We start from the raw sequence: 13,864 nt of genomic DNA, 5'->3' as shown, positions 1-13,864 counted from the left end.
TAGCACTTCCCAAGGATTCTCAATGGGGTTAAGGTCTCAACTCTGTGGTTGCCAATCCATTTGTGAAAATGGTGGCTCATGTGCCCAGAAACACTCTTTTACAATTATTCCAATGAATACAGGTATTGTCATCTTCGAATATGCCCATACCTTCATGGAAGAAAAATCCATTGATGGAAAACCTGATCATTTAGCATATTCAGGTAGTCAGATGACCTCATTATTGGGCATGCAATGTTGCTGAACTTAGACTTCACCAGCTGAAGCAACCCTAGATCAGTGGTCACCAACCAGTGGTTTTTTATTAATAAGACAAAAATAATATTCTAATATATTCCTATATTCCTAATGACAATTTTCTCCTTTACATTGCACTAAATTCACGAACTGTACTAGAGACGGAAAAACAAGGGAGGCGCAGCGTCACATCAGTGTAGTCCTAAGTTGTATGGAGCAACCATTGCCAAGCCGTACACTTCAGTATTGTTTCCACCATTACAACAGTCACCCCGCTCCGCCAATACCAATTCTCATCCGTTTTGTTTGTTTATTTCTCAGATGGTATTTTAGGTAAGTATGACCTTAGCTGTGTATTTTCTTTAACTGGTATATTTATTGGCATCAAATTGTTTGATAACTATAATTTCTTGTTTGGTCTTAGATTCGAATGGAATGAACCCAATATGAGTGAGAAAAACCAAACAAATATTTTGTATTTCTTTAGTAATACCAAAGATAATACAACTAATGATAATAGTAACAATTGAATCAGAGCCTCCACAGTCCTTGTCAGGCACCATTAGGAAGATCATTATTTTACAAATGTATTTATCATTTTAAAAAAATTCATATTAATGGTGCATGGAATTTAAAATTATGAATCCATTAGGTCCGAAAATTTGGCGACCGCTGCCCTAGATCATAATACTGCACCCACAGGCTTGAGGTCTTCTTTAGCCATGCAATAAATATAGATTGCATAGGAAAAAGAAGTGGAAATACTTTGAAAGTCACTAGGGCAGAAACTAGCAAGGATGTATTTTTCACAAAAAGAAAGACACAAGTATAAAGAAATTGGAAAGAAATAAAACCCTGACAGAGGATATACTCCTATCTAGCTAAAAGAAGAAAAATAAAATAGATGAAATTCTGCTCTGCTCGAAACAAATATGGGGCAATAAAGTATTGAGACAATGATATAGCTGTATTTGGTTAGCATATGCTTTAAAAAGTTACAGTCTTGTGAACTGTGTTGAATGTATTGTACTGTGTAGCTATTTTGTGGTTTTTATTAAAGCTGCAATCTCCTGCCTCATTCTAAAAATGTAGCTTGGTGAAGTTAAATACCATGAAGTTACTTCAAAAGAATCCTAAACATGTGGGTTTTAATGTGGAGTTGTATGTGTTTAGGTGTACGGTTACATATTTATACATGCCATGGTTTATTTGGTACAGAAATGGTTGGGTTAGGCTAGAAAACTCTTATTTAGCAAGAATAAATTTATGTATAACTCTGCATTTCTGTCTGCAGTGATTTAGTAAATGCTATTATAAACTATTGGTAATATGCTTGTGCAGGATTTTGAAGGAATATATTCAACCTAAATTAAAAAATGATTTGTATATTGTTACAAAACTATAATGTACGGTGGCTAGGCAGCCTGTCTGTTTGGCTCAGTGAATTAATTACTTTCTTTAAAGCAATGCTTATTAACAAAGCACTGGTACATTAATGCGATGCACAGGAACATAGAAGTGTGAATTGGTCCTAATGTATTTCATATTTTCCAGGAGTGTCAGATATCGCAACCCCTTCAACAGTCTGTAGTTTCATCCAGTGACTTCTAAATCACTACAACGCACAGGCCCATTGAAAGGAGCAATTACAAAGCTCCAGGTGTATGGGATGCTAACGATCCTGATTTTCAAGACAGAGGAGATTGGTGGAATAGGCAGTGAACAGGCAAGTAACGATTGCTTTTTAATTTGCTATTAACTTTTATATAAATCGTAGTAGTCATTTTACAAGTCTACTTTGACTGTGTAAATCTTCCTATAATAGTTACCAACCTAATTGTTCTAGTGGTTGGATGTCTATAAATGAACAATTATATAACAAAAGTAATATATAGCCTTTAGTTATTTGCTATTGCTTTTTTCAGCAACATTAAAAGTAAATCTTTCACTTTGACAGATTCTCTTGTTAGCCCCCACTTTATACTCTGTTCACCTGCAAGACTTTAGAGAAATATCCACCATTTTCAGCAATGAGGAGCATGGCTTGTGACCATCACCCCTTCCTCTAAGTATGCAGGGCTACTATATTAGTGGCATACCGTTTGGTTTGTAGAACCACAGTGCCTAGCTGAGGACACCCCATCCAACAGTGCTCAAAGCTGAATATACTTGCTGCCCAACACAAGGGTAAGTACACCCTTTTACAGGGTAGCTTTATTTCATTTTTCCACTGTAGTGACAGGTTCATTTTAGGATTATTAGCAGTCAGTGAGGCCTGGTACACACAGGCCAATGTGTTTGAATGACAGATCACAAAGATTATAATAATACTTTTCTGATCATTTCTTTCCTGAAAAAGTGTTCAGAATCTTGATTTTATTTTTGCACAATACACAAAATTTACTCTGTTTATTGAGGTGTTAAACCTATACATTGGGTTGCTTCACAACCGATCAAAGTCGAATCAAATTAAAATGATTTGGTAGGTAGATTTTTCCTTTGGTGTAACTTCATATCTGATTGTGTTTTTGGAATGGAAATACAGTAAATTAGAAATAAGGAATCTGCCCTTTTGTCAACAGACACATATGTGTCAGTCCTATGGAACCAAACCTTATAGGATCTCCTGAGCTATGACACCCTGATGGATTAGAGGGACACTACAGATCCCAATGTATGTGTATGTACATACACAGTGGTGGATGTGGGCCCCTGTGCAAAACTGACTTAGGGCCCTGACTGGTTTTCCAGTACCTTGCCCTAAGGTCTAATGGAACCAGAGGCCAGAAATGTGGGACGTATATCAAATACCCAGTTGTGCATTCCTGTACAATATTCTGCACGCATAAGATTGTTATAGACCAGTACCTTTGTTACAGAAAGAGCTTTTATACTTGCCAAGTGCAGTACACGTTTACATGCAAATAATATATAGTGGAGTTGTTCTCTAGCTCCGAGCAATACGAAACATTTGAAAGTGCTGACAGCAGTACATATTAGAAAATGAGTGATAATTACCTTTTAGCAGTTGCTGACTTGTTCTACACAGGTGTCATCCAGATTCTGCCTTGACAACCTAGTGAGTCACTAAACAAAAGCCAGTTTTTGGACTTTAATGGCTGCATACCTGTTCCCAGATTGTGATAATTCATGCAGGAAGAGAAGGGCTAGAATGGCAGCTCTGATGCATGCCCCTTTAAAGATGAGTTGGCCATAGCAGCTTCCATATGTTGATCCTCATAAGTTTACTTTAAAGAGAATAGATTCCTGAAAAAAATAGTGTTTGGATTTGCAGAGTTAGTCAATTATGACCAGCATGTTACCACTAGAGCCCATAGGCACATCATTATGATGCCTAAACTGATATACTATGGTATATGTTAGGATTATCCTTTTTGCCCTGAATATTTTTTTTCTTTGGCTGTCCCTTACTAGGCTTAGTATAGTGTGACAGCATGTAATTAAGGGTATGTGAGAGCAAAGCACAATTCTGCAATATATGCACATTTTCCAATGTTTAATCCCTTTAAGGACCCTGCGAATATAGAATAAGACATGCTGATCTGCCAGATCAGCTCCTATGTCCCGTTATGGGTTGAGAACACAAAGTGGTTAAGCCCTGTGCAGTCAGATTTCTGTCACTGGAATATTTTGTGAATATTACCAGTGTTAGGTGAACGAATGAGCACTGTACACACTTTTCTGAAAGAGGAACAGCGGTGCCCTCCTCTATAGAAAAGTAAGACATCTGTCCCCTGATCCACCAGGTTGCATTGATGAACCACAACAATTTACGATAATAAATTGAAAACCAGGCTAATTAGGACAATTAATTGCTAAGGTACACCTTACACAATATGTTATGTCATTTGGTACTATTATCATATAGGATAGGGAAATGCTTGGTTAATCAATGTTAAAGGGAAACACTGTCTCTGTAACCTGCAGGCACAAGTCTAGTGTGTATAATGGTAAATAGTTAATGGTTACAATGTGACATAAATTTCCCTGGGTAAAGCCATGAAAAATATCTGCAGTGTTCAATAGTACAGAAAGAACTTGGTTCAGTGCAGCTTTCTGTTGTAAGGACTCATTAACACCTGCTGAATGCACTACTAATGCAAGTACAGCCAATCATTTCAATAGAGAGGCTGTGTGCTGCACATGCAAACAACTTCCTTAGTAATGTCAGAGATTGATTTGCACATACCTTTTATACAAGTGTTTGCATTGTGCATGGGTTGCAGAATGGTTCCTGAAAGTGACATGTTACCTCTGGCCATGCGTTTGCTTTTCCATCTCTGGAAGAAAAACTGCACTGCAAACGCAAGGCAACGCATGTAAGCACATTACCTTTGCTGTGGTTTGCTGCTTTTGCAGGCAGCAGTTTGCGTTGTGTCTGGGAGAGGCTAACCATGCGGCCTTTTATTGTAAGTTTAAAAGGGGCCTTATTTTTTAAAAATAGAAAATGTAATATAACCCAAACCTACAGCGTACAGAAGCCATGATTTGCCTGAGTTATAACCAGGACTGGCCAAAATAACTTTATTATGAGAGTGCTGAACACATGGGCCATCCATGGACAAGAACTTACTTTTTTTGGAAGAAATCAGTTCACAGATATTCCATACACATGGCCTCCCTACATCTCAATGTGTGAGTGCTCATCACCTGGGCCATCAATGGACAAGATCTTACTTTTTTTGGAAGAAAATCAACTTCAATATGTGAGTGCTCATCACCTGGGCCATCCATGGACAAGATCTTACTTTTTTGGAAATAATCAGTTTACCGATCTTCCATACACATGGCCTCCCTACATCTCAATATGTGAGTGCTCATCACCTGGGCCATCAATGGACAAGATCTTACTTTTTTTTTTTTTTTTTTGAGGAAAATCAACTTCAGTATGTGAATACTCATTACCTGGGCCATCCATGGACAAGATCTTACTTTTTTTGGAAGAAATCAATTCACAGATCTTTTATACACATGGCCTCTCTGCATCTCATGCAATATTATAGGGCAATCAGAATATTCTCCCGGTATTAGTGATGTAAGTTTAGTATTGCAGTGGATGATTTATTATCATTCCCTGATTTGTGTAGAAAGTGCTGTTGCATACAAGTAGTCATAGTGCTGACGTTGAAGCCCAGCCCTGTGAGGTTGCAGAAGTTGTGCAGGGAGGGGTGGAGAGACATGGGGGCGGATGCATGGAGGGTGTAATGGGAGGGATGAGAGGCACTTGGAGACGTCTGATTGCTGGAGAGAGACAGTCAATCGTTTCTAGAAAGTCCCTAAGCCAACCGGCTCGTTCTAGTGAAAGAGTCACATCTGCACTCTCACATCCAGAGAGAGGGGGGCTCTGTGCTCTGGATCCAGCACAGGGGGAGCCCAGACACGTTCAATGGAGGAGCAGCCTGGCCACCACCACCACCATCATCATCATCATCATCACCACAACCACCATCATCACCTCCACTCACCATCTTCACACAGCACCTACTACTACTACACCCCCAGCCTGCAGCATGGAGCAGAGGGCAACGTTAAATATCAGCCAAAGCCGTTAAAACATGACCACAAACACGCCCTACAGCACCAGGAAGCACACCCGAAGAAAACAGGTCCGCTTGTGGAGGGATCACTGGGGGAAAGGGAGGAGGGATGTGCTGCAAGCCATGTACATGTGTTACCGGTGTGTGATCACCCTATGGAGATCATGTCAGGTTGGGTGGGCATTGCTGCTGGATGTGATCACTTGGCATGCTTATGTTTTGCATTGGATCGGTCAGGGTAGATGATCGCCCTATAGATCTCTAGGATATGAGTTATAATGCATTGACAGCCCAGGCTTTGATCTTCGTTCTGATACATTGTAACAATTCAGATTTCCACTAATGGGAGCTCGTGTCTGCTGATACATTCTCATCTTGTGTTCTATAGGAAATGTCAAAGTTCCAGCATGAGAGAAGGGCTCCTATATGGCATTGTGTATAGGTGATCACTGATAGAATGTGCACTCATCTGTAGGACACATAGTGTTCAATAGAAAGTCTAATCTGCATTGATGAGCACTGATTTATAGGAAATATAATGTGTTTTGATGTGTAATGATCTAATTGCTATATAATGTATATTGATAAGCATTGACCTTTATGAAATATAATGCACATGGGTGTGCATTGATCTATAGGCCACAGTGTGCATTGATGAGCACTAAGCCCTATAGGTCATACAGTGTACTTTGACAAGAATAGATCTATCGTCCATATATTGTACATGGATGAGCATTGATCTATAAGTAATATATTGAACACTGATCTATGGGTAATATATTGTATATGGATGAGCACTGATCTTTGGACTCCTTATTTTGCCCTGATCTATAGCTGCATATTGTAAATGAATGAGCATTTATTTATAGGTTATAGAGTGTACATGGATGAGCATTGATCTATAGGGTATATAATGTATGTTGATGAGCACTGGTCTATTGGTTATATATTGTACATGGATAAGTAACTGATCTTTGGACCCCTTTATTTTGCACTGATCCATAGTTGAATAATAAGCACAGACCTAATAGTTTTATATTGATGAGAACTGATCTATAGGTCATATAATGTATATTGATGAGCACTGATCTATGGACCTTTGTTTGCACTGATCTGCCTAATGTACATTGATGAGCATTGAACTCTATAGCTCATACATTGTGCATCTATGAGACCATATAATGTGCATTGCAGGGCATTATATTATATGGGTCATATAGTGAGGGGTGCCGCCTGATTTGTGGCATTGGTACGGGCCTTGGTGTAGACTCCGATGGGTGTTTGCCGTGCAGAAGTCGGTAGACTCCCCAAATGGCGGCGCCCAGTCCCTGATCCAGGCTGACGGTGATCATCAGACACAGGGAAGTCTGTGTTGTTGGCTTGACGTGGAGTTTTGCACAGAGCATACTATAGGAGGCCTCTTGCTGCCGGGGTAATGGAGTCTCCATGCCAACTACGTGCTCTCTCTTCCCAGTCAACTGCTCGGTGCGGCCTGCTGTGCCAGCTGAAGCCGGGGACTCGCCTGACGACCCCCGCACGTCTAGCAGTCAGCCTGTGTGGGTCCGTGTGCGGGGTTGATAGGGTTACACATGGCCTGCTGATGCAACGTGGAGCTCCTTCAGAGCAGACTATGGGTCCCGGTCTGGCTTCAGATGAATATTCTAGAATATGTGTCAGTGTGACACTATTATATAACATGCCATCCTTTCTTTGCATGCATAGTGCTAGGACATGTCAGTCAGAGAGGGGACATTATATCCTTATTGTATATTACACCATTATATCCTTGTTATATTTTACATTATTATATTTTACACCATTATATCCCTTATTATATTTTACACCCTTATTACCTTGTTATATTTTACACTATTATATCCTTAATATATTTTACATTAATTTATTTTACACCATTATACCCTTATTATATTTTACACCCTTATTACCTTGTTATATTTTACACCGTTATACTGCTGAGTAGCAGAAAATAAGTGGGCTGCCATTGCTGACTGCATTCTTGGTGGTCACAAAGCTCCTACAATGTCAGTGACCTGGAATAAGGATGCAGCAAGTTAAGTCAGAGCTGCTGAGTTTTATACCTCACCTCCACCTTCATGTCGTTATAAGTAATGTACATTGATGAGATGTAGTAAGTCTTCATAAAGGGGTGAGGATAATGGAGCAGTATGTGTTTGCATCGCTCTCAGGTTGGTGCCATGGCATAGATTTGTCTAGCAGGCCTCACCAAAATATGAACTAAGCATTAGGCTGGTTTAGCACCTGAAATAAATTGTCAGTCGTGGATTTCTGGTGACAACATCACTAGAGATCAATGTTTCACAACCAGTCCCATGGAACCCAAGGGTTCATCTAGAGGTTTCTAGGGGAGCATTTTGTGCCTCTCGGGTCAGTTTAAGTGACACCAATGATCTTTTTGGCTACCTGTAAGGGTGACATACTTCTCAAAACAATTTAGGAGGAATATTCTCTGTATGTATAGTCTTGCTGACCAAATAAGCAAAGCATCAAGAGATTTTGCAGCATTTCCCTGTAGTGGAAGGAGAATCGCTGTATCTCTTTGCCTTTTCCAGCAATCATATAGCAAGCAAGTTGTCATTAATGTGACAGCATTTCACCCACTAAATTATAAAAATAATTAAAAATGGATTAAATCCAAACATAAAGTATTAAAAGAAACAATAAAAATACATTGGATCATAGCTTCTTGGCGCTTTCTGTTCATGCTGGCTATGCCATTGTCACCAGTTCCTAGTGGGAAAAGTAAACACTCACATTAGAATTCACTTCTGTCCCCGTTAGAAAAAAACAGTTTAGGATTGAAAGTATTAAGGTACACTGCGTGCAGACACTTTATTGCATAAGAAATGGGACCCTTTAATGCAACATGGGCAATGTGGTGCCTGCTGCTGTGGTGTCTTCCTGTAACATTGCATTGAGAAGCCAGTTAAAAATAAACGGTAATGTACCTCTGTTCATGCACTTCCATGCTCTAAATCTTGTTCATAGTACATGGCAAAAAGTGATGCCATAATAAATATCAGAGCCAGGAATCCTAAATAATCCACATTATTTTATGAATTTAAAGGTTGGCATAGCAGATTTTTGACCTTTTGGGGGCACAGAAAGCACATTGAGAAAGGAGAGTAATATGATGCTGACATGCTCAAATATTTTCCTTTTTGTTATAAAGAAAAGTGTTATTTAACTTGTATGGTTTTTTTTTTGTTTTTAATACCTCTTGTAAAATGATGTCACCAGAAAATTTGTCCAAAAGTCCTACCCTTGCTCTACTCTATAGCACCAGTTACACAATGTAGAAGGGCACTGGCAAGGTGAATATAAAGTGTTTAAGGGGGACCCCATACAGAAACCCGTACAACTTATCCCTGCATAGACAAGGTCCCTTTAAAATATGTGCAAAAAAAAATACTCCGTCTGCCTTCATAATGTCAGATTAGGTAACAGTTCTGCATATGTAGGTCCCACCTGACCATGGTATACATTCCTTCCCGAGGTCACAACAGGAGAAAAGTAGATTGTTATATCGCATACCTAGTATGAACATCCCTATGAACAAAATGAAATTGTTCTTTAATCCACAGCTTGTAATTACATACTTGTTAATCACTGGTATAACTTGTTGTGTAATTGTTTTATCTGGAAATAAGGTTACTGAGTGTATAATAGAATAAAAAAAAGTGATCACCACCCTGCTAATCACACATCACACATAAAGGGGCATTGGGAAGCCATTGCTGTTGCACTTTGCTTCTTGTTATGTTAAGAATCTGCAAGCATTTTAGGTTTACCATGTGTTCAGTGAACAATGTTAAAGCGTTCTGTTTTTCCATGGGGTTGGTTATCCGTTTAGTCTTTAATAGGAATGCTTGCATAGACACTTCTGGCATAGTTTCCGAATGCAGAGCTTTAGTATTTCCCAGTGAATACAATAGTTAAGACACTGATTTTTCTCACATTTTTGCTTTTGTTTGATATGTAAATAAAAGTACAGTCAAAGTATATAGCCAAGCATTTTTATTTTTGTAACTGTGGATAAAGCAGGGAAGGATCAGAACATCTATCAAGTTTCAGCCTCCCCAATTGTTCTGGTGACCACTGTTACTGATTCAAAAAGTAATGGGAAATCCACAATTTTACAGTTGTCAGTAATAAAAGCGGCAAGGATAAATCTTCAAATGAGAATATCTGTTCTAGGGAGTTGCTATCAAGGAAAGAAAGAATTCTTCTCACTTCCAATGCATCTCTGGGTCAGGAAGTGAAGGGGATTCTCCACCATGGGACACAAACAGCAAAAAATAAACTGAAGGGTTTTAACCCATCCTAATATATCATTAAAGGGGAAAAAAGTATGGTTATATATTTTATATTTAAATATCAAAGGCATGTGGTTCTATGTGTATCTGTGTCCAATAGACTTAAATATAAAATCTAGGTCATTCTGAAGATTCACTGGGTGTTATTTATCTACAGCCGAATCTGTGTTCCATCTAACCATAAAAAGGCTGTATTTGGGCATTTACAAATTATTATTTTGGCTTACATGAGCCCATTGCATTAGTCTTGGTAACGTTGGGCATGGTAAGCTTTACATAGAAGATGCTGTTGCAAAATATATGCTTAAGGCAAAGTCAAATGTTTGCTTTATTGCCCCACATCTAATTAAACTGACATTATATTTCTTGCTCTTTAGTTTTTATGTTTGAATGTGATCTGCTAAATTAAAACGTCAAGGAAGCAGATTGGATGCATAGGGGCTCATTTATAACTGAAATGGATACCACCGTCTGTTGTCCAAATTATGCTTTGTATATTGCAGCAAATCTCATTTACAAAATGCGGGCCGTGATGTGTAGCTCGCTGCACTTTATTAATGTGCAGCCATACCCCTGGTTTTAAATGACCTTCACTGACAGATCCTATGTAAGATCTGTGCTTTAAGCATGTTAAATGGAAATTGAAGTCATTTATCTCTGTGTGGCTGGAACTTGTTTGGCTCACGTTTTGTGCCATTGTTAATTATTTTTTACTTTGGCAGAAAATGTCCTTGTGACATTATAACGACTGAGCAACAGCCATTTTAATATAGAATGTAGAAGGGTTAGAATTGGGCTTACGATTGTCTGTCTGTGTTCACACTGGGGCGATTACCCTCATTTCGGGCCAGGAATGTGTGGTCATGGATGACATTTGACCTGCCCATGGAACTAAGCCATTCTGCAGGCTTTTTCTTACCTTAGCATTTAGGGTAAAACACCAATCCTATTCATTCACTCCTAAATAAATAAAGTTACTCTGCCTTTTAGGATAAGAAAGAAGCAAAGTATGTGTGTGAAATATATCAAATGTGTGCATTACCCTGTGCATACCATATGTAAATCTTAATGGAAATATTTCTTTAAACAAGCACAGACTTGTATTTACATAATGCACATATGGAAATAAGAAAACAGTAAAAAGTGTATAGTTCCGTATTGTAGGTTGGATTCACACTGTTCCATTTGCCATAAAGCATGTGTGGTAACACACAAAAAGGCGTGAATGGGGTTATGTAGTTTCCCATTCACATACACACTACACTGTATATATTGATGTGAATCAGCCCTGTAGAATTTTACTTCAAATGCATTTTTATGCATCAAATTGCATGGGGTTGGCACAGTGGGGTAGCAAATGTTAAAAGGTGACTGCCTTTTAGAAGCATTGGAAACATGCAAGGGATGCTGTAAGTAGAAAATGAGTGTATTGCTGGAGATGTTTAGATAATGGGGACTGTTTTTGACTTGACATATGGAACAGGTATGAGCTGTAAAGGTATTTAAAGAAGCCATAAAAACCATAATACCTTTTCAAGTTGACTGGTTGGCAAGATCGGCATGAACAATGTGATTGGTTAGATCATCCGTTTGACATAATACAATTGTTACCTTATCCAACCTACTGAGGGATGGGGTATGTTTAAATGAGAATAAAGAAGAGGAGATGGGAGAGGTTAATTCCCTGTAAGCACAGGGAGGAAGGGTTAGGGGATGAAGTGGAGAGTTGTATAATGAGCCGTGGTTGCACAGGCAGTGAAAGACCGCAACTGAGAGTTGGAGGAAACTGTGAAAGGGGAGACCTAGAAAAGGGTTTGGCATATTGGAATAGGCAAGTGACTGGGGCAGACTGGAAGAAAAAGAACCATGGAAGAGAATGACAACTGGCAGCCTGGGATACTATTGAGATGGCTGCTCACCAATATAGCGCCATCTAAGAGTCCCCATTTAAAGTATATGTAAACTTGAAAACTATTTTTCAGTATGTGTGGCATTGTTTCACTTTATACAGTTTTCTTAGCAAATCATTTTTTTGTGAATATGTTGCAAGTTGCTTTGCCTGAGTTCCTGCCATCAATGGCACTTCCCTTTTCAAGCTGGCCATGCTAAGCCATTGCCTTGCAATAAACAGCAGCATTGTTAGTCTGCTTTTAACACTCCAATCTCACTGTCCGTGTGAATTAGTTCTTAATGTACCTTTTAGCCAAAACTTGTAAAGGGTAAATATATACATTTTTTATTATAATAATTCCTCTAGGCAAGTTGAACATTGTGTCCTCCTTATGATATACTGTAAACTTTATTGGCCTTTGCTGTCTTGTTGCTAACAAGCATGTGATTAGAACTGGATTACCTTTTTCAGACTCTGTCTTGAAGGCCAATGTGTATAATAATGCTTTTGTGTACCATGGGTCTGCCTAGTAAGGATCTATACTAGGATACTTTGTAATCAAGGCAAATGGCATTTCAGTTCAGCAATGACTTTCTTCTAGTACATGTGCCCCATAAAACCAATTTGTCTTTATTCTGCTACAATGTTGCCTTTCCATTGTTGGAATAATCAATTTCAAATATTCCCGATTATTTTGAACGATCGTATTGTGCACAATACTGTACATGCTGTAATATACACACTAGATACGATCGTTTGAATGATGCAGGAAGTGACATGTACAGGAGAAAGTGTATCGCAGAACAATCCACGATCATTGAACAACCGTACAGACAATAGATTACCAACGATCGTCGCCCAAACGGATCCGCTGAAACGGTCGTCTGTTTCCAGCGACATTCCTCATTTGTTGGCGTCATTGACCAGACGTTGTGCACTTTTTTTGTTAGTTATCGAACGATCTGTTGTGGATCATTAGTTTCCAACGACAACTATTGCACGTGTGTATGCAGCCTTAAAGAGAAGTCTGGAACTACATTTATATCATGCCAGTGCATTTTAAATCGGTTCTAGTGATGCGCTCAAACTGAAAATTATTTATTACGGTATAAATATATTATTATGGTACATATTATATTATTATTACGGTACATAATAATTATAATATGGAATGGATGTGGTCCTCCTAGTCACCTTAAACATCTTGCACATAAACTGATTCTATAGAGCAGGGGTCGGCAAACTCTGGCCTTTAGGCCAGATACGGCCCAGCCAGTAGTTCGTTCTGGCCTAACCCCCCTGGCCGATCCGGCCTAATGCCGGCCATCAACCCAGGGGGTGTTAGGAACAGTCAGTGCCGCCTCCTTACTGTTGCTCCGCTATTATAGGGAAAGCTCCCTGAATAGCTCCCTGAAAAGCTTCCTTTGCATACGGAGGAGAGGGATTTCACTTCCGGGGGCATTCCCTAGTGGTGAGTGGAGCCATTTGGGCGGGTCCCGCCTGGTGTGCTCATACCCACCCCATAAATGGCCTAGTGGCCAAAAAACTTTGCCGACCCCCTGCTAATATATATATATATATATATAGTGGTCTTATTAGTATATTAGTGGTGTCTCTTGTGTCAAGCTACAAATGTGGACTTCTATTTTGGTTTGTGTCATATTTAGGCACATGTGCTGGAGGAGAAACCCTTTCAACCACCCTGAACAGGCCTGATAGTATAAACTATTAGTTTATTTTACCATCAGTTATGAAGATTCTGCTGGGGGTGGGGTTGTTGGCTGAATTTGCCCTAAATGGGTAAACTTAATATAAAATAGTAG

At 39.1% G+C, this 13,864-nt stretch overlaps 1 protein-coding gene across 1 annotated transcript in view; it reads left to right on the top strand.

The window, feature by feature from the left end:
• The first annotated feature begins 5,556 nt into the window (after positions 1-5,556).
• NUFIP2 (nuclear FMR1 interacting protein 2) overlaps positions 5,557-13,864 on the top strand; it is a 37,370-nt gene continuing 29,062 nt past the window's right edge. Inside the window, exon 1 of the mRNA XM_072430636.1 lies at positions 5,557-5,864. Coding sequence (XP_072286737.1) covers positions 5,645-5,864 — 220 coding nt within the window. The 5' untranslated portion in view covers positions 5,557-5,644. The remainder of the gene's footprint in view (positions 5,865-13,864) is intronic.

Source organism: Pyxicephalus adspersus, chromosome 1, assembly GCF_032062135.1.
Source record: "Pyxicephalus adspersus chromosome 1, UCB_Pads_2.0, whole genome shotgun sequence".
In the NCBI taxonomy this organism is placed as follows: Eukaryota; Metazoa; Chordata; class Amphibia; order Anura; family Pyxicephalidae; genus Pyxicephalus; species Pyxicephalus adspersus.
Note: the sequence above shows the minus strand (reverse complement) of the source record. Positions and strands in the feature narration are given on the sequence as shown.